Source organism: Schistocerca gregaria, chromosome 5, assembly GCF_023897955.1.
Source record: "Schistocerca gregaria isolate iqSchGreg1 chromosome 5, iqSchGreg1.2, whole genome shotgun sequence".
NCBI classification, from domain to species: Eukaryota; Metazoa; Arthropoda; class Insecta; order Orthoptera; family Acrididae; genus Schistocerca; species Schistocerca gregaria.
Genome location: NC_064924.1, coordinates 310,741,807 through 310,766,455, shown reverse-complemented (window position 1 = coordinate 310,766,455; position 24,649 = coordinate 310,741,807). Strand labels below are relative to the sequence as shown.

At 40.5% G+C, this 24,649-nt stretch overlaps 1 protein-coding gene across 2 annotated transcripts in view; it reads left to right on the top strand.

Moving 5' to 3' along the window:
• The first annotated feature begins 413 nt into the window (after nucleotides 1–413).
• Nucleotides 414–24,649, top strand: part of LOC126272352 (uncharacterized) — a 156,789-nt gene continuing 132,553 nt past the window's right edge. For both annotated transcript variants that reach the window (XR_007549213.1, XM_049975160.1), the window contains exons 1-2: nucleotides 414–543; nucleotides 18,847–18,928. Coding sequence is in view for 1 of the 2 variants with exons in the window: in XM_049975160.1 (XP_049831117.1) it covers nucleotides 480–543; nucleotides 18,847–18,928 (146 nt within the window). In the remaining variant the exon portion in view is untranslated. The remainder of the gene's footprint in view (nucleotides 544–18,846; nucleotides 18,929–24,649) is intronic.

Genomic DNA, 24,649 nt, shown 5'->3' with positions numbered 1-24,649 from the left:
CCCACACACACACACACATCCACCCTCCCCCCCCCCCCCCCCCCCCCACACACACACACACAGCCACCCACCCGTGTGGTTTCTCATGTGTAATGGACTTTGGTCCACAGCGTCGTTTGCTTCCTCTCCAGTACGCCATTAAACACGCAGACTTGTGGAGCAGCTCCACTTTTTTAAAATAAATAAATAAAAATTAAAAATCCCAGGTGGCGTTGCGGCACCATTGTCGTGCCCCTACATAAATCGGCTCTCACCGTTCTTATTTATTCAACAATCTTGTGACGCTGTATGACAAGTATAAAAACAGCCGACTGCACAAGTTCGTCAATGCACACTGCTGAAGTGGCTCCCAAGTACCGGCACGAACTGTTATCTGCGATAATCGTATCACGTGGAAATGAATGGTGCAATAATTTAATCTGGAAATGAGAAACAGACCGTGGTTTATCGGAAACATTTGTTTGCTAGCATAGAAAAAGATGAGTTGTTTGTACATTTTGTTTGCGGCGTTAGAGTTTTTACTTATTCTACATCCGACCTTAGGTAAGTAGTGTGTCGTTCATCATTTTTTTTACCATTCCCGGCAGTGTAGTAACTTATTATTCTCACGAGAGCCTCACATGAGGTGTACAAGTAATACCTTTTCACCACAGATAAAGCTGCAAAATGTTATATAAAATTTGACTTATTTTTCCGCCTGAAGATGTCCTACCGATCTACTGGTTGCAGTTGCGGCTTCAGTATGTTCACTTGGGTGGGCTAGATTATAAAATGGGTGGGCCTAGCTTTGAGTTCACATCGATAAATATGGAGGGCAAAAACAGCTTAAAACATTAATTTATTGACCTTACATAATCCACCAGTAAATTCACTATAGCAGGCATCATAAAATGCCATAAGTGGTTTGTATTGCATATCAAATTTAGGTCTGTGACCTGTACTTGTAGTCACTGTATACTTGTAGTTATTATGTGCATTTAATATCTGCTTCAACGAGATAAAATTTCATTCAGTGGCTCGATGTATTTGCAGCGTAGTGAACTTATGTTTGCCATTTGTTTATTTAGTTAAGCCCCCCCCCCCTGAAAATCCTATCTCACAGCTTTTCATTAACTTGAAATTCCATAGTTCATGCTAGTATTGTCTATTCCTTGTGAAACAGTAAACAATGTTGATTTCTGTGCCCAGTGTCAGTAACAAAGTTTTAGTGCAAAACCAGTGAAAGAATCAAACTCCCATCTATAAAGCAGCTTCTCAACATGTGATTACTTAACATCTAAGTCAATTACCTAAATATTTGACCTCAAACTTGTAAATAAGAAACAGTTCGGGGAAGGTTTGAAATTATGCTTCAAATTTTTTGGAAGTCGTTAAGTCCTCTCATTATCAAATACCGGATGAATATAATCTGGGTAATTTGCGCCCATTTGAAGCAAAAGCTAGTTTTTCATGCGTCAAAATGAATTTAGCCTGATGTCTCCCGAACTGTGTGTCGTGCAATCATATAAGTTTGCAGGTACATTCAGTGACACACGTAGATACTACCTGCAAGGTATATTACCAATAAAGTTAGTAGTAAGAAAATAATAAACTAAAACGTTGTGCCTGATGATGATGTTTTTATTGCAAAGACAGCGGAAATGTAGTAAGCAATAAACTTGTTCATTTCAGTTTCCCACTCCATCGTGGCAGGCTGTTACAGCAACCGGTTTAAAATTGTTTCAGGTCAGAATCGTGACCGTTTTTGTTACGAAACACTTTTTCCTTTCGTGATTCTGTGGAGGCTGCCAGCAAGAAAAAGTTTCTAAAAGCTTTCAAATTACGTAAAGTTTGACGGAAGTCCTTGCTTGCTCTCATTATTAAAAATTGGTTGAATAAAGTCCGGGCATTTGCGCGCCATCAGTTACGTTGCCTCGAGACAAATGCACAGTTTCTTACTATAGTTGTCTTATTGTGTTAAACTTCTAACTTTAGGTTACATCTGTCATTGAGTAGATTATGACAGCATTTTGAATCCAGAATGAGATTTTCACTGTGCAGCGGAGTGTGTGCTGATATGAAACTTCCTGGCAGATTAAAACTATGTGCCGGACCGAGACTCGAACTCGGGACCTTTTGCCTTTCGCAGGCAAGTACTCTACCATCTGAGCTACTGGGCGTGAGTCGTGCTTGGATAGCTCAGATAGTAGAGCACTTGCCTGCTAAAGGCAAAAGGTCCCGAGTTCGAGTCTCGGTCTGGCACACAGTTTTAATCTGTCAGGAAGTCCAGAATTTTGAATTTTTAAAGTTGGGCAGTAATCGAGTGAAATATTGAAAATCAAATTTTTGTTGCCCCTCGAGGCCGTTTGAGAGACAGCCTGCAGATAGGTTTGGGTACACTGCCCCAGATAAACCGTGTAGTACTACATACAGGGTAGTTTTTTCCACCGTTTACAAATTGTAGGGATTGATCGATGAGAGGATACGGAACAAAAAGTGTCCAATGAACTTATGTCTGGAAATGCATGGTTTCTATGCTAGAGACTATTTATTCAATCACACTTTGTTACAAATACTGGAGTCTAATGCGTGCTGTACCATGCAGCCACAGTTCCAGTCTGCGTTGAGAATGATTTCCATGTGCCTCAACGCATGTATGCGCCATAGCATGATCTGCCTCACACGTTCACATCGGCTAGGCTGCATCCGAACAGCACAAGGGGAGCACGGATACAATGCTCCAGTGTCTCCACATCTGGAACGGGCTGTGCATACATGGCCACATAACCAGAAATCGTACGAGTTGAGATCCGGTGAACGAGGAGGCCATGCAACTGGACCTCCTCATCCGATCCATCGACCAGGGAAGACACGATTGAGACAAATCCAGACATTAAGAGCGAAGTGAGCTGAAGCACCATGTTACAACAGCCACATAACCCTTCAAATCATCAAAGCACTTCTTCCAGCGAGGGAGCCAAAGTCAGTCGCAAGAAACCCCGATAGCTCCGGTCTGTTAGGCGACGTGGAAGGAAGACTGATCCCAAAATAGGTCGCCAATTATCCAGGCCCACACATTCCGGCTGCTGATAATTCGCTACCACCACACCACATGGGTTCTGCACACTATCCCACAGATGACTGTTATGAAAGCTAAAGGTACCACTCCGCGCAAGTGTGACCTCATCTGTGAATAGGATGGATGAAACAAATCGCAGAATCGTCGTTTCTTGGTGAAGAAACCAGAGACAAAACTGCTCCCGATGTGAAAAGTCTTTCGCTAGTAAGCCCTGCACTCGATGTAAGTGATAAGGGTAGTAACAACTGTCATGGAGAATGTTCCACACGGCCATCTAGCTTACCTTGTATTGGTGGGCCAACTGTCTATTACTGACCAGTCGCCTTCCACAGTGTAAATCACATTTTCCTTTAAATCTGGTGTCCGAATATTTCGGCTGCGTCCTTCACGATTTCCTGCTTCCCGAGACGACGCAGTCTCAAACGGTGAAATGCTATTGCAAACATTGAATGCTGTGATGTTATCCACGGGGATAGGTTTCCTGATACAACCATGCTGCCCACTGCCCACTGCCATTTGCCTTTCCGTAAGTAAACAGCATATGGTCAAGCTCTCGTTACGAATACGGAACCATTATGTACAACGCTAGTAGGTGAGTCATCAAGAGAAGTGTCTCGGACACAACATTACCAATTCCTGTTTCAGAAGAGGGCACTAGGGCATGACGTATGAGGAACGGTACCACCCTCTAGGGGTATCAGACCGCAGTATTTGTAACAAAGTGTGATTGAATAAATGGTCTCTAGCATGGAAACCATGCATTTCCGGACATAAATTCATCAGACCTTTTTTGTTCCGTATCCTCTCATTGATCAGTTCCTAGAGTTTGTTCCGTATCCTCTCATTGATCAATCCCTAGAATTTGTACATGGTAGAAATCCTACCATGTATATGGATAACCTTTCCACTGCAGGGAAAAGAAAAAACCTGTAAGAAGATTCAAACCATCACGGTGACTTCACTTGTTGCAGACAAACGAAATGTAAACCAGTGTAATTTGGGCATATACCACCTGAGGATTACGCAGTAACCACCGAAATGCATTGTAGTTACGTAATAAAGCCAGGGTCTGATTCTCTCTTTTCGTTGGCATTTTAGGTGTACTGTGCAGTAACAGACTAAGAAGCCAGTTCACCATTTCCGGACATAAATTCATCTGAACTTTTTTGTTCCGTATCCTCTCATTGATCAATCCCTAGAGTATGTACATGGTGGAAAAACCCACCCTGTATATGGATAACCTTTCCACTGCAGAAAAAAAAAAAAAAAAAAAAAAAACTGTAAGGAAATTCAAACCATCACGGCGACTTTACTTGTTGCAGGCAAACGAAATGTAAACCAGTGTAATTTGGGCATATACTACCTGAGGATTACGGAGTAACCACCGAAATGCATTGTAGTTACGTAATAAAGCCATGGTCTGATTCTCTCTTTTCGTTGGCATTTTAGGTGTACTGTGCAGTAACAGACTCAGAAGCTAGTTCACCACAGATGAAAATATTTTCAAAAAATTGCATGCGATAGTTAATTTACACAGGTAACTTAATAACTGTAGCGACTTAAAAGAGGCAAGATAGTTGATTAACATTTCATTTCTACAACATTTCCAGTTTCTTTTATTGTTGAGGTCGTAAGTACAAGGGTCTCTTTTGCTACCTTACTATCATCATTTCCTATGAAAACCTCACGTGAATCCAGATAGACTGAATTTTTCTTTCCTCTCTGAACAAACTATCGGGAGAGCAGCGAAAAAACGCGGCTTTTAAAATGGGACAACAAAAACATTACAAAAAACGAGCAATAAACGGATTCGGAAGCCACAGCACACCTACATATGTAATTATATTTCCCGATTCATGTAGTCCCTGGCACTAACAGTAAAATTCTGACAAACATTGCCATCCTTATATCAAAAACTTCAGTACACCATTGCACATAAAGCTTATCTTCCATTACATGTGCTCTCTTATAAAAGCAAAATACTAAAAAAACATTTTCTTTTTGTATCCGAAACTAAAGTACACCAATGTATGTAAGCTATAGTCTGCAATACATAGATACGCTGTTAACAGCCAAATCTTGAAATGTGTATTGTAGCGATCGCTGCTGCGTAAATAAACAAGAACACGAGCGGCCCGAAGAGGGAGGAACGTAGTGGACGAATAAGCCCCGCCTCCCTCTCATAAAGCTGGGGCCCTATTCTGTATCGTTCTGTCCAGTATGTTAGCTTCGGTAGTGACGTCAATTTAGGTTTTTTTATCCGAAGTTCCTATTTAGTAAGCATCTGAGACCTGATAACCGATCAGTCCTCTTGCCGATTTTTCGACAATTGTACCAAGAGGTTTTAAATTTCAGTATGGCCCTCTTGTTCGGTTCGGTATGTTTGGTTTACACCTAGAATTTGTTATTTTAAACATAGTGAGCGGTTTTAGCTTCGGATTTAGTAATTGTGTTACTGAAGAATTACCAGGACGCGTCCGGATAGAAAGTGTGTAGTTCATAATGGACTATTTTCCTTTGTTAGAAATACGGTTTGTATTGTTGTTATTGTGAATGTGTATAACATAAACATAAAAAAGTTTCGGTTAATATTCTCACAAAATACCTGTTATTTTTACGTAATTAAGAGTTTAAATTTCAAAAGGTCGGCTGTGATTATGTACAGTATATCTCATGAGTGTTGGCTGAAATTACTCGTGCCTTGGCGCACTCTTTTCCGAAAATGGTTCACTTATTAATTATCGAATTTTTATGTAACAATGCAAAGGAATTTTGTGAAGCCTGATGGAGGAAACCTTTCGAACGGCAAAATGGCGGAAAGAAACAGAATTGGACCCTGGCAGGCTACGTCCGTATTCTGCTCTCCTGAGAAGGCAGAACTAAAATAAAGATTAGTTTACAAGACGACATTGGGTTGCCCCACTCGTTCCATGTAATGAGTTGCACGCAAGTGGTATAATATTTGACTGCAGACACAGCGAAGCCAGTATACACATCAGTTTCATCGTTTGTTTTTGTAATGTGGCATCTCAGGAAAAAGATGCCATTTGTATGGAAGTATGTTACATGTGGATACCATATCTAGGCAGTTTTAGACTTTTAGGTAATAATTGCAGTTTTAGGTAGAAGGTGGTTTCGTTTGTGGTTCCTACAGGTACTACTAGAGGTCGGTCACGAAATACGTTTACGATACTGCCAACTTCAGCAAAAAATAGCTCTATAGCCATTGGCGAATGTTTGGTGTACTCTGTTTTGCTTTGTATTTTGCGTTGATCGTTGTTTTATTTTCTTAAATGAGTGAAGAGACTAAATATCGTCCATGTTAGAGTTGGAGCTCGTCCTTCAAAACACGAACTGGGATTGGTGCGCCCTAATGAGCATAAAGCCTAGTTTACATGACGGCACTAGGTTGCAGGCAATAGCTCTACCGGTCACTGCGCATGCGCGTCGCGCGTTTGCGCAACTCGTTCGTGAAACTAAACACGTTCGGCGTGTTCCAACTTTGACGACACTATTTGCATGACTTTTGAGGTTACGTTTGTTCGTAGAGTGTAGACAAACTGAAATATGAAGTGGGGAATGGAGAATAACGTTCGCATTTTGGATATCTGTGCTTTGCATAGGTGTTTGTGGGATTTCAGTGATGCTGATTAGAAAAATAAGCAACCTACTGCTGCCACTGAGACTTTCATGTGCGATCATAACATAAATGGTTTGACAATATTTGAGCTCCAGGGCAAAATTTGTTGAGTTAGGAGCACATACACAACTGAATTAAGAAGAATACAAGCAAGTGTAATTCTAGCTGTAGCAATTATAAACTTGTATAATTGTAGACTATTATGATTATTAACCTATGGGATTTTAACATGTACCATTATCACTTTTTATAATAGTATCAATTTGAAGATGTATATGTGAAATTGTAATGTATTCTCAACTTCAATGTAAAACATGACAATGCCTATATGTAAAGATACAACATGTATCAAATGTATTACATCAAATGGCTGCTGAATAAATCAATCAATCAATCAAATCAATGCTCTCATCTACAAGACTAAAGTCCTATCGTTTGAATTGGCTAACTCTTTGTTAAGGAATGTTGTTGGCAGGAGAGAAGACTGTACAAATTTAAGAATCTGCATTCTTTATTCAATATCCATCGATTTAAAACATCGCTGCAGTGCTTCCCATTCACATATATTAGAATTTTGAATTATTGACACTGTACAGATCTATCTTCAAGAGAGTACGGTAGTTTGCAAACCATTCCCTTCTTAATGCAGCCTGCTTCTAATAATTATTATTGCTAATGTTAATAATTATTACTGTTAATGTTAATAATTATTAGTGTTAATGAAATAGCGTTATCACCAACTAAAACCGTATCTTTTAGCATGACCAGTGTTCTCGATTGTAATGCACGCAATATGACACATAATTTCAGTTCTGGCGACAGTGCTTCAAGCATTGCAGTACCTTTACTCCTTATCGCATAATTGACTCTATTTAGAAGAAACGTGAACAGTTCTGGTGACATTCTAAGATAATTAAAAGAACTTCTTGGGTCTCCCATTATAAATTATTTCAGCAAGGATGCTGAGCAACCGAGCTTAACGTCTTTTCTTTATACAGTCACGAATTGAAACACGTTCCTTATTTTTTTCCTATGCAGCGATTCCACGCAACAAGTTTTAACTCCATCACCACTCGTGTGACATGCAGCTGCCAAAACTTTCATTTCAGACACTAATGTCTGCTTGTGTATGTGTATGTGCAGAAGGATATGTGTGTGTGTGTGCGCGCGAGTGTATACCTGTCCTTTTTTCCCCCTAAGGAAAGTCTTTCCGCTCCCGGGATTGGAATGACTCCTTATCCTCTCCCTTAAAACCCACATCCTTTCGTCTTCCCCTCTCCTTCCCTCTTTCCTGAAGAAGCAACCATTGGTTGCGAAAGCTTGAATTTTGTGTGTATCTTTGTGTTTGTTTGTTTGTCTATCGACCTGCCAGCACTTTTGTTTGGTAAGTCACATCATATATATACATATATGATATATATATATACTACACACACACAAATCTGTTGGTTTTACTGAGAAATTCATCAATGGCATAGAAGGAGTTGGCCACCAATAAATGCTTTAGGCTTCTCTTAAACTGAATTTCATTGGTTGTACCCATAGGTAGATCTGACGCCATACTTAACCCAAAGCGACTTCCCGATGCCACTAGCCTTAGTGCTAATGTATGCGATTCAGTTGGTTTGTTCATTACGTTGAACGCCCTTTATGACAGCTCTGCATTGACACCAGTTTCCCCTAACTGAAATAACATTCCACCAAGTTCCACAGTTCGTAGTTCGAGGTCAATTTTGGCATGATGTTGATCCAAGAAATCTACTCCTAGGGTCATGTTGGAGAGGGTGAGTACAATGACGATGTACCCATGGTACTACCTCCATGCATGCATTAAATTGGACTTTCTCTATTCGAAAGTCAACTGTCAACAACCCCAAAGGTGTGAGCTCCTTATCCCCCACTCCATGCAACGTATAACGTGGTGGGTCTAGCTTCCTTCATCCCATTATATTCCTAGTATCCACTGACACGTGTGCCCCTGTGTCCACAAAATCTTTAACTTTTTAGTTCTTATGGATCTTACCACTGACATTCCAGCTCTGCATATTTATTTGTAGCATTGAAATTAAACGGGAGCTCCCTTAGGTGGGTATTCAGCCCCCTCTGCCATTTAACACTTGTCCACCTCTCCTATCTCCATTTCTCTATCCTCCATGCTGCTGATTTCCACCCCGTCCTCTATTCCTCGGTGACTGGGTACATTGCCTCTGCACATGTCCCGCACGACCACACTTAAAACATTTAACACCCAGTGCAAACGCTGTTTGCCTCTTACGTACCCCTGTTGCCATGTCTATTTCCTCCTATTGGATTGCCAGCTGAATGGCTGAATGCAAATCTTTTGGATCCCCGTCAAGCACTTTCTGCGATATATGCACCGGTATCCCACTCAATAATACATCAAGTGCCCTTTGCTCGGTCTCCTGCAACAGAACACCATTCACCTAATCGTGCTTCAACCCAACTCGAAAGTATACTCGTTAATTTCGCTTATTCTGTTCGCAAATTTCTCTACTGTCTCTCCCTGTCACATCGTCATTGAACTCGCCCTCTCCCTAAAATACCGAGCGCTATTCTGTTTCTTGTATCTTTGTAAAAGCCCCCTCCTTCAACTGCTTAAACTGCCCTGCCTTCCTTAAGGCCTCAGAACACCTTACATATTTCTTCGCTTCACCCGTTAATCTAATCTTGGCTGCGGGTAACAACTGCTTATCAGACCAACCATTCATCACAGCTGAAGTCTCCAACTCCTCCACAAATCAACGTACATCCTCAGATGCCTTGCCAGAAAACGGAATAATCGAACTTGCGGCAGCTGGATCAATCTCCTCCATCCTAGGCAACAATGAGTGATCAGATGCAGTTTCCCGCTCACTTCTAGATGTTAATTCATTTCTCACTGCATATTGTCTGTTGTCAACTGTGCTACTTTTTCCAACAAAATGCGTACTGCTTCTGGTTTCGACACACCTCGCATCCCTGACTCTGCCATTGTGTTGCTTCCATTCCCAGTTAGTCTCGAAACAAAACATTTGTGCAAGAACAACCTGACTTCCTACAGCTCTGTATCATCACACTCTGTATCATCATAAACCAATACAAAGGTAATCAAATGCCACGAAAAAAAACCTTACTGCCGCAAATACACTAACTCTTACTCTGGCAACAAAAAATTCTATGCCCACGCAAAACACCGACAATGTGGCTTGCCAGGAGCCATACTAGAAAAAAACAACCAAAAAAAGGTAAGAAAACGTCCAGTACTCAAAAGAAAACTGGTGAAAATTAACCACATCTTGTGACTGTAATGCAGGTGATGGGCTCGAACATCATGCTGGATAGAAGACGTCTGCCATTCTGACGCCATATGTAGTGGTGTCAGACGCAAAATGTTGTGGGAAGAGGTAGAAGGCATCGTATTAAGACTCATCTGTGCTTTCCAAATGATTTATTTGTTTCCACTACAGTGCTCCATTCATCTCGATCCACGTCACAGGGTCCCGCAATGCTGAGGCCACCACCTCAGGGACCTAGTGAAATGCACTGCTGTGTGGTTGCCTGGTAGGGCTGCGTCATCAGGGCTGCAATGGCAGGCGACTCAGTGCTCTTCTTCCCTGTTGACTCAGCGCTGCTCCGCTGGGAGCCGCCAACTGGCCCACTGCGTCCTTCCTTGCCGTCGTAGCTTAGATTGCGGCGACCAGAAGCGCCTGTGATCTGGCATCTGAATCTGCAGCCCTTGCCTCGGAATGCCTCTGGTGTGTGTTGGAAGTCAGGATGACTGCCTGCGGTAGTGAGCCGAAGAGTGGCCCGCCACTGGCCGGTTGGCTAATCCGTGTGTCAGCCTCAGAGTGTCGAACCAAAGACCCACCTTGGACTGGGATGCTGGCACCCTATCTGCTGCTGTGTGTAGCTGGTGATGTGACATGCTCTGCTGTCCAGGAGTGCTGTCACGCTTGAATGACTCTCGTTAGAAAACAGCACCTATTTATACTCGACTGTGTGCCCTGTTTTGCTAACACACCGGTGCAAGTCATGTACTCACTACACCCAGGTTGCGCTAGTGGGCCCCTTCTGCCTGTAATTTGTGCCATGCAAACCACTGCATTTAAGCTTTTCAGTGGTTCGACGGCCCTGTGGCCTCCATTCTACTTCACAACCATTCGTATGTGTAACTCACTCCAATCTGGCCCACACCTGGCTGTAACTTGTGCCCAGTATTTTGCACAAAACTGACTTTCCCTATTCTAACGGAGGTGCTGCTACACTTGTGTGAGACCTTCATTTATCATAGAGAAGGAGAAATTTGTTTTCATTTTTGTGGCAACATACAGATTGAATTCGTTTCTTCAGTTTCCTTAGGGTAGCACTGCAGACTTGATTGTTGCATGATGAGTGTTGTGGTTGGCAGGAGAGCCAACACCATGTTACTAGAGGAGGCCGAAAGGCACGCGATTTAGCTCACGCAGGCTGGCATGAGGTCTGGAACAGGACAAGGAAATTAGAATTTAGAAACAACGGACGTAGCTGGTGGAATACTTAACTTTAATCCATTAATGGTGAACGTCGCTCTTGACATTACATGATTCACAGTATCAATAGTAACTGATAATGGCGCCTTGCTAGATCGTAGCAAATAACGTAGCTGAAGGCTATGCTAATTATTGTCTCGGCAAATGAGAGCTTAGAAGTCAGTGGCCCATCGCTAGCAAAGTCGGCTGTACAACTGGGACGAGTGCTAGGAAGTCTCTCTAGACCTGTCATGCGGTGGCGCACGGTCTGCAATCACTGATAGTGGCGACACGCAGGTCCGACGTATACTACCGGACCGCGGCCGATTTAAAGGCTACCACCTAGCAATTGTGGTGTCTGGTGGTGACACCACAATGAGGAAGGGCATCAAACAGATTAATCCTTTCAGAGTCCCAGAAAACTGTGACTATGCCTTTACTGGCTGATGGTGTGGCTGTGAACATTTTCTTCAGATGGGAGATGGTGTGGCAACACTCCATGGATTGCCATTTTGTTTCAGCTCTGAAGTGACACGTGGTTTGTTACCCAACAGGCACAAATCATTAAGTACCGCAACTGGTGGATGAGTGTTTCAGTACTATCAGCAGAGATATCCAGTTGTGCATCAAGGTGTTTGATTTTGACCCATCAATCAACTCAGTTGAAAGTGTCCACATGTTCCAACATTGCAGACATCACAGTTGTGTACGGCTGGCCAATGCACAGGAGATGAGACCTCGCTGTGATGATGACAAATGCCTTGTTCAACAACTCACCCTGCTGTTTTTGACTGCCAGGTCTCTGTAGACTTTTGCAAGCACTTATGAATATCTGCGATGCTCTGGTTTTGCACATAAAGAAACTTAATGACAGCTACCTGCTTGGAATGCACCTCCATTACAGATGCCGTTTTGAATGCTGTGTATAGTGCTGCAACCTTTCTGAACTTCATGAAACTGTAGGGACTGAAGTGGAAATATTCAGTGATGGCCCACAACAAATTGTGCATTTTTCAACTGAAGTTGGCTGAGAAATAAACATTGTGAATTACTTACTGATCACCCCTCACATATTAATTGCTGTTAGAAAATATTAGTTGTAACCACAAGAGTTTTTGCAGATGATAAAATTATCTATAATGACACTGCATCTACAAAAATGTGCAGAAATATTTGCTCAGATAATGATAAAATTTCAAAGTTGTACAAAGAATGGGGTCTTGCTTTAAATGTACAGAAACACAAACTTATGCACCTCAGCAAATAAAAATAGAATACTTACTTTTGACTACCATACAAGTAATTTAGAGGAAGAATCAGTCAGCTGGTACATACATTTTGGTGTAACACTTTTTGGATATGTGAAGCGGAATGATCACTTACATGGAGTCATGGGTAGGTTAGTTTCAGTTTTCAGTTCATGGGCAGGTGGCTGGGGTCATGCAGTCTGTCTACAAAGGAGGCTCTTTAAAAATCACTTGTGTAATCAATTCTTGAATATTGCTCTAGTCTGTGGGACCCATACCACATAGGATTGATGGGGGATATTGAATAAATACAAAGAAGAGTGGCACGGATGTCCCCATGTTTTTTTCACTTGCAGGAGACCATAACTGACATGTTGAGAAACCTAAATTGGTAAACTATTTATGAAAAGAATAGTTGGTACTCACAGTATAGCGGAGATGCTGAGTTACAGAGAGGCATAACAAAAAGAGTGTCAGAAAGTGAGGTTTCGCACAACAAGGCCTTCATCAGAAATAGACAATACACACACACACATTCCTGCAAACACAACTCACACACACATGACCACAGTCTATGGCTGCTGAGGCCATTACATGCCATCCTGGATTTTCCATTGTTAAATTAGTAAATTCTCAAAGATAGGTGCAATTTATCCCTTGGCAACCTAATCCCAAAATTTCAAGAACCAATAGGAAGGGAAGAGTCTAGAGATATTCCTCAGCCCTCTATGTATCACTCACATTTACCTGATTAGACTAATTACAGGATCCACAGAAACATTTAAGCAGTCATTATACTCATGACCAATACACGATTGGAACAAGCAGAAACTCTTAACTTGTGGTACTGTGCTGAGTCTGCCATGAACTTCACAATTGTGGAAGAGTATGTATGTAGATGTCAATGTAGAACAGCCCAAAAGATCCATTTAAAGTCTAAAATACAAACGGTAATAGGAATGTTTTGCAATACGACGCAACAATGAGTCACAGGAGACTGATTGTTGCTCTGTTCTGAGATTATTTCATACTCGCATTGTAGCCACTGTGTCAACTCTGTGGGTGCAGTCATTCTCTAGTAGGGTTAGTCTGAAGTGCTTGCTATGGCATCATGATCACGAAGTGAAATTTGTGAAGTTTTGCAGCACAACTTCACGCGTGGTTTAAACATAGACCATTTCTTTGAGGAAATGCACTTGGTGACATGCGTCCACATTATACAACTATGGTCAGGTGGTACAGAGAATTACAAAGAGAAAATTTCATTCTGGAGGACGCTGAGAGGACAGGAAGGCCAGGACTGTAAGTTAAGGAAGAAAACATTGATGCTGCGAGGAAAATGCTAGATGAAGGCATGTGAATCGCCCATAAGCAGGTAGAGGATACCTTAGTGCTAAATGCACTAGCAATTCATTCGATTCTGCATGATCATTTGGAAGTAAAGAAACTTTGTTGTCTCTGGTTGCAGCATAGACTAACGAAAGGGCAGATGACAAGATGTGTGACTTGGTTCATGGAGATGTCAAAGAAGTTTTCTAATGGGAAATCTCAATAAGTGAATAACATCATGACAGGTGACAAGACTTGGCTCTACTATTATGAGGTGCTGACTAAGATGCAAAAAGAAGTTTGGGTCTTTGAAGGTGACGACACACCTGTAGCTATCAGAAAATCTCGATTAGTAAAGAAGAAAATGATAGATTTTCTTTTCATATCAAGTGAATTGTGTAGTGTGTTGTTTTGGACACACAAAAGACAGCCACAGCTAAGTGGTACACTGAGCAGTGCCTGTCCAAAGTCATCCAGTCTTTGAAGAATGTCAAGAATGGACACTTGGTTCCTCCCTCACGACAACGCTCCAGCAGACCATGCCAAAGCATGCACTGAATATTTGTGAGGTACAGGACTGAAACTTCTTGAACACTCTCCTCGCAGTCCAGGTCTTGCACCTTGTGACTTTGTGCTATTCCTGCATGTGAAAAAGGAGCTGAAAGGAATGTAGTTTTCAAGTGATGAGGACCTCCTGAGGGCTTGGGACAACGAGTGTGCCTTTGTCCCTACAGAAACTTGGGAAAACTGATTTAGGGATTGGTTCTGGAGAATGGAGATGTGTATTCACTGTGTCAGAAATTAATTTTAAAAAAATAAATAAATAAAGCTGTATTGCAAAACTATCCTAGTACTCTATGCAGCAGTGAGGTCATGTATAGCAAACAGTGTATGGATTGAAATGATAGTGACATATGTTGTAGTAAACTATTTGATATACTGAGCGCCTTGCTTAAATAGCCTGTGGTTCTACACAATTTACACTTGACTCCCACAGCACCTGTGCACCACAATTCACACCTGGCTTTCGCAGCATCAGTGCACCACAGTCCACACCTGGCTCCCACAGCACCACAGCACCAGTGCACCACAACTGGTGAAAGTCATTGAGATATATGCTGGTCACAAAGTTAATTGTCTTATTGCTGGTACTGGCCATTAGTGATACAATACTAACAGGCACTGCAGATGCCAGGTCTTTGATAATGGTGGGGGTTGTATCGTGAGTTGTATGTGTTACTTGGATAAACCACCGATGGCACTGCCTCACCTTCACGTCTGTGGTATCTGTTCTTCAATTCTATTGAGATTCACCATGCTACTTTCACCTGAATCTGCACCCTCAGTGTTCCAGCTCAATGGCAGTATTAAACTACTCAAACATTTTGAAGAGTGTTGTACTCATCACCTTCTGGCAAAGTGTCGAGATATTGTGGAAGCAATAATATTTATGCTGGTTGTGTAACCCCTCCCTCCACCTGGCTACTGGCAGTTGGGTACTGCCCAGTTGGCAAGTGGGGAGTGGTCTGAGATTGCTGTGGTGCGGGTAGTGGGTGCATGTTCGCATCTCTGTCTAGGCATTATGGGTGGATCTTAGAACTTGGACAGTTCCGGTGTGCTCTTGTCATATTGTGGCTAGTGCTGATGCAGGACTCAGTTGTTATCCTTCATCCCCGTTGACCAGATTATCATGAATCTGTATTGCAATGGATCCTTTTATGATGCTGTTCCAATAGTCAGTTGCTCAGCATAGAACCCCAGTGTTCTGAAAGTCAAAGTTATGGTCTTCCTTGATGGTATGCTATGCTATCACTAATTTTACTGTATGGCTCCTTATAGCACTTTGAAGTACAGTGCTGTTGCAGTCCAAAATGTCGTTGGCCAAGTTCACAGACAATGCTGTAAATCTATTTTACATTCAGTTTAAATCAATCTTTCACAGAGCCAAGCCACTGTTTTGTTCTTTTCTAGTAGCCTTACAGTTTTGGTTGTCGAGAATGGTCACAGGTATGGAGGGCAAGTGAGTCTCTCGTCTCCTCTTCCTGTTCCAAGTTTGTTGCACCTTTTCTGTTTTTGAATGTCCTAATCTGTGCGTCACTGTACTCACTTTTTTAGAACATTTCCTTCAGTTGAGTAGTTTGTCTGAAAGCTTTCCTTATTGCAGATGACATGCACCCTATGTACCATGATGACCAACACTGTCTGCCATTGTATTGGATGTGACAGCTCATTGCATGCAGGTACAGGTCTGTGTGGGCCTCCTTCACATATACTGAATGGCGTAATGTATCATGTGCATTCCTTTTTATTAGTATGTCTAAGAAGGAAGACAACCACTCTAATCTATTTCCACAATGAAAGCAGTGTTTTGATGGATACTGTTAAGGTGGTCCAGAAACTCATTCAGTCCCTGTCTGCTGTACTCCGATTGTGTGAGTGAAGAAATCGTGTGTTTTTGAGGTGAAGAACTCATTGAGCCATGTTCAGGGCTCATTTTCATCTGGGAAGGAAGGTCCTTGAATGTTGTTTGGTAGAGAGTGGAAAAGGTGAAAATCTGAGGGTGCAAGTATCATGTGAATAAGGTGGTTGCAGAATGACTTCCCAACCCCTATATAGTGTTTTTGATGACCTAGCAGAAAGCAAACGGGCACTATTATGGAGTAGTGTCACTTCCTGCAATCTTCCTAATCATTGTTCTTGGACCGCATCTGCAAGGCATCTCTGTTGTTGACAATAAATGTCAAACATGATGGTTACATATTGGGGAAGGAAGCTATTTGTAGTACTCCATACCATTGCTGTTCCACCGGATGCATAACATAATCTTTTCTGGATGTGTGCAAGTCTTTGTAAAGGCAGATGCTCCTCTCTTTGGTCTCATCCACTCCTTTCTTTTCAGTATGTTAGCACAAAGACACCTTTCTCATCACCCCAACAATGATACAAGATAGGAATGGTTGGTGTTCTTCATGAGGTAATTGATGATGAGCAAGCAGAGACACACATATGGCCACCTGCTGATTTTGCTTACAGTGTGTGGTAACAGTACACTAAATTTCTGAACCTCCCCCATTGCAACTAAATGTTGCACAATGGTGGAAAGAGTACAATTCATCACATTTGCCATTTCTAGAGTACACTGAGGTGCATAATTGTGAATTAATGCATTTAAACAATCTTTATCAAACCTCCCAAGATCTTTCTGAAGGTAGAGGGTCACTAATGTCAAAACATTCCTCCTTAACATGAGAAAACTATTTTATTGCCATGGTATTTCCAATGGCATTATCCCCATTCATGGTGCAAATGTTTTTGGCTGGCTCTGCCACTGTCACCCCTCTAATGAATTCAGACAGAAGAATATGTATGGAATGTTCCTATTTCTTCATTTGGCACTCCATTTTCTAACATCCACAGCTCCATCCACTATCTCGAAATGACAATATGTAAACTCAAATAGCATCAGTGAACTGCAAACAAAAAATGATAATCAATAAATAAACTCATAGCAAGTGGAAAACCAGCATGCAAAATAAAAATCCTAAGAACTTATACACCAACCTAATAGAACAGGGGTGTACAGTCTTGTTACTACCTTGGGTTGCAAAACTTCTTCATGTGACTACATAAGGACTAGAGAGTTCAAAAATGTAATGCCGCGATGCAAGTTGTCATTCTGAATTGGGGTCCCCCTACCCCAATGCCAGATGGACTGGGATCAAAAGAACTTAGTACTACAAGGGCCCATTCTCTCCATTTTTGGAGGGAATAAAACACAGAACAACAAAATTACAAGAACAATAGTGTGGGGCAGGTTGCCATCAAATCAATCATGGGCTGCATGTGTCACGTGTGCCACAATCAGTGCATTCTTGATGCAGAGATTTGTGATCTCTCTAGTCTGCCAACCACTGTTCATGATGAAAGAGTGGCTTGGCTCTGAGAAAGACCCACTTAAACTGAATGTACTTGGGATTTACAGCATCACCTGCAAGTATCCCCAACAATACATTTGGCAAACACAACACTGTATTTTGAAATGTTGCGAGGAGCACATCAGGCATATGTGACTGGTACATACAGAGAAACCAGTAACAAGAAAAGCATAGCATTAAGGAGGAGCACAGCTCTGACTCCCAGACCATCAAGGTGCTGTGCCAAGCAACTGGCTATTGGGACATTATTATAAAAGGATCCATTGAAATATGGATTCACAAGAATTCTGGCCAACAGGGGTGAAGTACACCAATGCAGTGCTGCACAGAATACAGTGTTAGTGGCAATACAATGACAACACACCAGCACTGTCTGTCTTGCCAGAATGCCCAGCCGTCATCTGAATATGCATCCACTACCCCCACCACAGCAACTTCAATCTCTGGCTGGGCAGTACCCACCTGCCCATAGCCAAGTGGTAGTATAAATATTATGACATCTGTAATATCTTGCCACTTTTCCAGAAGGTGATGAGTATGACACTCTTCAAAACATTGTAGTACTTTAGCACTGCCATCTGGATGCAAACACAAGAGCTTTTCACCAAAAGTATATTCTGGGAGAGTCTGCACTCTCACATACTGCATTTTGTCATAGTGTCACCCCCCCCCCCCCCCCCCCCATTGCCACACAACTTTTTATTCCTCTTGTGTGCTGCTTACATACTTACAGCTGAAAGCACATCTCCTTATAGAACATTGATCCACTGGTCTCCCTCCACTATTTTTGATCTGATGTGCTCCCCAGTGCTGGTACTAATGACTCGGGCTTAAGTTACATCCTGTGACATGGTTGTAATGTAGTAACAGTGAATTTAATGTTCTTCAAAGTTTAAAAACTCATCCAATTCTGCAGTCAATTCCATTTGATCTATAATACTAAAATATCCTGCCACACTATTAAGCATTTCTGCTTTACTGCTTGATAACTGAAAGACAACTGAAACAGAAGGAGTATTATTTCATATAGTAAAATTAATACAGTTTATGAAATTGGTCTCCTGTTTGAAATATGTGAAGCAGGTACAAATTATGTTTTCCTTTTTTGTTATTCATTGGTCTTTTGCAGGTGATGTTCACTTTTCAACCCTTTTTCCTCCAATACATGAGTGCTGTGCATCCGTACAACCTGAACACAATGTAAATGTTCAGTAAGTAATAGTCCTTATTGTTAATACTTGGGCAGTTCTCCAAAAGTATGTCTGGGTAGCATATACATCTTCCTATACCAAAGGTCTCATTTTATTGTTATATCAAGGTAACTGTGCAGAGTATAAATATCCAACAACTAAATGTAGCAGCTTTTGTAGTCAGAAGAGTGTCCTCATATTATTAGGTACTTATGTTAACATGTTGAATCCACATACTGATTTTTGGTACATTTGTGAATAACGAATTTGAAGACACCCATTTGCAAAGAGTACTCAGATTTATCCTTATTTATTTATTGCTGGCCTTCACAAATTCTGCCATCTGTAAACTACAGTAGGCTATACATTTTTAATTTTTATCATTAATATTATTCCGTAATTTCATCTAATAACTTTTCCTAGCTAATTACTATTTAACAGCACTTGTTGAGAAAATTTAGCTACTTACTATCTCAACTATATCCTAATTAAGATGGCTATCCTTCCATTTTTCTCACACACTAGTTTACAAATAACTGCATGAGTTAAAAATAAAAATAGCTATTATTGCCTTCTGCATAGTGAGATTAAAATTTATAACTCTATTGTACTTTAAAGCAGATGTCATCATTTGTAGCCTCTTGCCTTAGTATGAATGTTATTGTAATTTGGAGTACCTAAACTGGGCAAAAATGTCAAACTCTTGTAACTTAAACACTTGGTTAGAAGTTTCCACTAATATGCAATGAGTTAACATTTATTATACATTCTACTAGCCCCATTTTGTGCCACTGTCAGTGCCACACATCCTCCAGTATTGAGATTGTTTTCATTACTCCAGGAAGGTATAACGTTTTTGATGACAATTGGATTGCAATCTTCCAACTTCTTTTACAAGTGTCGACTTACTTGGTACGCACAGATGATCTTCTTGTCCGGATGGCTGGCTACGTCAGTCTCTAAAAAACTTCTTTTCCAAAGAATGATGCTACTGAAAGGAACATTTAAGACTCTCTCTCTCTCTCTCTCTCTCTCTCTCTCTCTCTCTCTCTCTCTCTCTCTCTCTCTCTCCCTCTCCCTCTCTCTCTCTCTGTACTCATGAAATAAGTAGGTACTCGTAGAATACTTTTAGTTCACCATCGATATATGTCAACTTCCATAAGGAACAAAATTTTCATTTCTCACATAAATATTCAGCTTCTTGTAAGTCACCAGTGTGATCGCACATTAGACACATTAAGATACATGTACAGCATAGTTGGTTTAACAACCACAGAAATTGTGAACATGTCTTGCCTCTAGCAAGTCTGTGTTAAAAGTTACTAAAAATATTTCCAGATCAACTGTTCTTTCATTACTAACAATAGCCACAGTTGCTAAACAGCGTAGAATAACACAGAAGTTCCTGTGTTGTGACATGCACTTTTATTACGACTTCCATGGACCTACTGAGAAGTACTTGTCGATTCCGTTTGACCACCGTGTCTACAGTCTTCTCATGGCAAACTTCCGACCTACACACACAGACAGGTGACGTGCAGTAGATATGATGTCTCACACTTATATGTAAAATATCATGTGTTTGAGATGGTAGGAGACTGACTGATTCTATAATTTACGCAGAAATTCTCGAATCCCCCCCTCAGATCGAACACGCAATATTTTACACATAATCATTATGTACATTAATATGACACATAAGAACAATTCACATTTTAACAGTATAACCTTTTGCTTACTACTTACCTATTCTTTTCTCATTTTACTTTAATAATAGAGAGTGAGCATTTCACTTAAGGGTAAGTAATATAATTCTTTTTCTTTTTTCTTCTATCTTTCCAATCGTAGGCTCCAGGTTTTCATGACACATGAATAATCAACTTCTGTCATGATACTGTCCCTTTCTGCTAGGATCAGTATCTATACCTTGCCTGTGGGTTGACCATATGAGTGCACTTCCTCTTTTCATTGTGGTAGGTATGTCCCTTTATAAAACATTCCTATTTTTTAGGCCACAGGTCCTATCTCCATGTAGGTACAACTTCCCTATATACTTAGAAAATGCTGGATGCACCCCCCTTATCCTTTCTGAGTAGGTCTCGTGGTTCATTACCTCAGTATACGTTCCTATGTATACTACAATTAAGTATTTTCTGGTAAAGCTACAGTAATTCTCCAGTACATCATCAACTCCCCAGAGTCCTCCTCTACTCATCACTCCTTACCCTTAGTATATACAATGTCTATCTATAATTCAAGTCTCACTATCCTACTATTCATCAATTTATCAGAGTATTTGCTACACTGATATGTCCTAAAACGAGTAGTACTCAAGAATAGGCCGTATTAGTGTTTTACAAGTGGTCTCCTTTACAGATGAACCACATCTTCCCAAAATTCTACCAATGAACCGAAGATGACTATCCGCCTTCCCCACAACTGCCATTACATGTTTGTCCCACCTCATACCGCTCTGCAATGTTATGCTCAAGTATTTAATCGACGTGATTGTGTCAAGCGCTACACTACTAATGGAGTATTCAAACATTACAAGATTCTTTTTCCTATACATCTGCATAAATTTGCATTTATCTGTATTTAGAGTTAGCTGCCATTCTTTACACCAATCACAAATCCTGTCCAAGTCATCTTGTATCTGCCTACAGTCACTCAACGGCAACACCTTCCTGTACACCAGAGCATCATCAGCAAACAGCTGCACATTGCTATCCACCCTATCCAAAAGATCATTTATGTAGATAGAAAACAACAGCAGACCTACCATTCTTCCCTGGGGCACTCCAGATGATACCCTCACCTCTGATGAACACTGACCTTCGAGGACAACATACTGGGTTCTGTTACGTAAAAAGTCTTCGAGCTACTCACATACTTGGGAATAAATCCTATATGCTCGTTCCTTAGTTAGGAATCTGCAGGGGGGCACCGAGTCAAACGCTTTCCGGAAGTCAAGCAATATGGCATCTGACTGATACCCTTCATCCATGGTTCTCATTATCATGTGAAAAAAGGGTGAGTTGCATTTCGCAGGAGCGATGCTTTCTAAAGCCGTGCTGATGCATGGACAGCAACTTCTCTGTCTCAAGGAAATTCATTATATTCGAACTGAGAATATGTTCAAGAATCCTGCAACAAACTGATGTTAAGGATATTGGTCTGTAATTTTGAGGATTTGTCCTTCTACCCTTCTTATATACAGGCGTCACCTGAACTTTTTTCGAGTCACTTGGGACTTTACGTTGGGCAAGAGATTCGTGATAAATGCAAGCTAAGTAACGAGCCAATGCATTTGAGTACTCTCTGTAAAACCGAATTGGAATCCCATCAGGACCTGTCGATTTATTTATTTTCAACTCATTCAGCTGCTTCACACCCCAGGGATGTATATCACTATGTCCTCCATACGGGAATCTGTAGGAGACTCAAACAGCGGTATGTTTGTAGGATCCTCCAGCATGAAAGATTTCTCAAATGCTAAATTTCAAATTTCAGCTTTCGTTTTGCTGTCTACAGCTATTGTTGAGGAATGATGGGGACATATTGAGCATTTCCTGTAAAGAACATCATCTTTGCTTTGTCTTACTTTGTTATGCTAATTATCACTATTCTGATCAGATGAAGTGCCATCTGTCAGATGTTTTTTGAACGTTTGTATTTTTTTGGTTCTAATAAAACCCCATGTCATTCCAAGCATGTGTATCAATTTATACCTTTCTATCTACATTATTTCGAGATTTATTTAGTTTTCAAATTTATACTGACTTTTTGATCACCTGGTATGTAACAGACTACATATAATACACAGATAAATCTGTTTCTTATTTTGGCCCTAATTGTATAAACTATTTAAAATTTTCACATATTTACATTGTAGATAAAAATTAATTGACAGTATAGTACCAATTCTGTATCAAGTAGTCACTCACTGCAGTTTTGAATTTATGCATGCCGGTTATTGCCTTAATTTTTTTAGGTAGTTTATTATACAGTCTTTTTCCTGCTTGCAAGGGTCCTTTTTGTTTTAGTGTCATATGTGAAAACTGCATATGTAAATCTTGATTGTTACTTGTGTTGTATAAATGGATATTTTGGTTGTTTGGAGCAATCTTGCTATTTTCAGCTACGATTTTCCTTATAAACATTATTGTTTATGGGATATATAGGCATGGTAATGGAAACATATTAAGCTTTTTAAATGAGGGTTTGCACGAAGATCAAGGTGCTGTGCCTTCCATGGCTCTTATAATTCTTTTTTGTGCAACAAAACAGCTTTTGACGGGTGGTGAATTTCCCCAGCATATTAAACCATATCTTAGTCGTGATTCTGCTTGGGCATAGTACACATTTTTTATGACTTGCATTGATGTGCACCCAGCAAGAACATTTATACCCTAACAAAAGGTATTTAATTTACTACATAGGTGTTCTGTGTGTTTCTGCCCTCTTAGGTAATATTGGATCCAAACTGCCAGAAATTAGGTGCTATTTACAATTTCACGTCTTTTGCCTAACAGTTCTATGGTTGCAGTTGAAGGCTGTTTATTCTGCGCTGTGTGTAGATGCATAGTGTTTGTTTTATGTATGTTTATTATTAAGTTGTTCATTGTGAACAATTCTGATACATGTGAAGTGCTCTTTTTCATTTCATTTTGGAGCTTCTCTGGGCTCTTTCCTTTGATAAGTATATTTGTATCATCAGCATATTTAATGTACTTATAGTTAGAGCTGGATGGTTCCAGGTCATTTACAAACAGCAAGAACAAGATTGGTCCCAGTACAGAACCCTGTGGCAGACCATATTTAACACACTGTTTTTCTGATTGATAAGAAATTAAATGTTTTCCTTCTTTGTACAAGACTTCAACTATTTGGTGTCTGTTTTACAGATTTGGCTTTACCCATTCATAAACTGGACCTCTGACACCAACATTTTCTAGCTTTCTAAGCAATTGACCATGGTTAATGATGTCAAATGCTTTTGAAAGATCTAGGAATATTGCTGCCATGTGTTCTATTTTATCTAATGCATTTAAAGTTTCATTTAAGAAATCAATAATAGCTGCCTCAGTGGATTTACATTTTCTGAAACCATGCTGTGTATCTGAGACAAGTTTATTTTTTCAGTGAAATCTTCAAGTCTTTTATAAAAGATACTGACCTATAATTTGTTATATCTGTTTTTTCACCCTTTTTGTACAATGGCTTCACTTTAGCTATTTTTAACCTTTCTGGGAAGGTTCCCTGAGAAAGTAAAATATTGCATATGTCTGCCATGGGCCTAACTACTAAGGGTGTGCATTTTTTAATGATATGGTCTGGTAAGTAGTCAGTGCCAGAGGAAAATTTTGATTTTAGCTCCCCTATTGTTTTTATCATTTCCTGTTCGCTTGTTGGTATAGGAAGAGAGACTTGTTACTAGGGATATTTTTAATCTGATTTGCAGTGGCAGCATATTGAGATTTTTGCTTCACCAGAATCTCAGCTGCCTCAGAGAAATATGAGTTAAAATTATTTGCTATCTGCTGGGGATAAGATATTACAGAAGAGTTTTCTTTCAGTATTATGGTTTTCTCTCCATTTTACTCCTGTTTCATGCTTTACAATGTCCAATGTGGCTTTCATTTTATTTGGTGCGTTTGCTATGAAGGAACTCTTTGCCATTCTTATTGCTTCTTTTATGACTTGTGTTAAAATCTTTTTGTAATTCCTAAAAGAAAAATC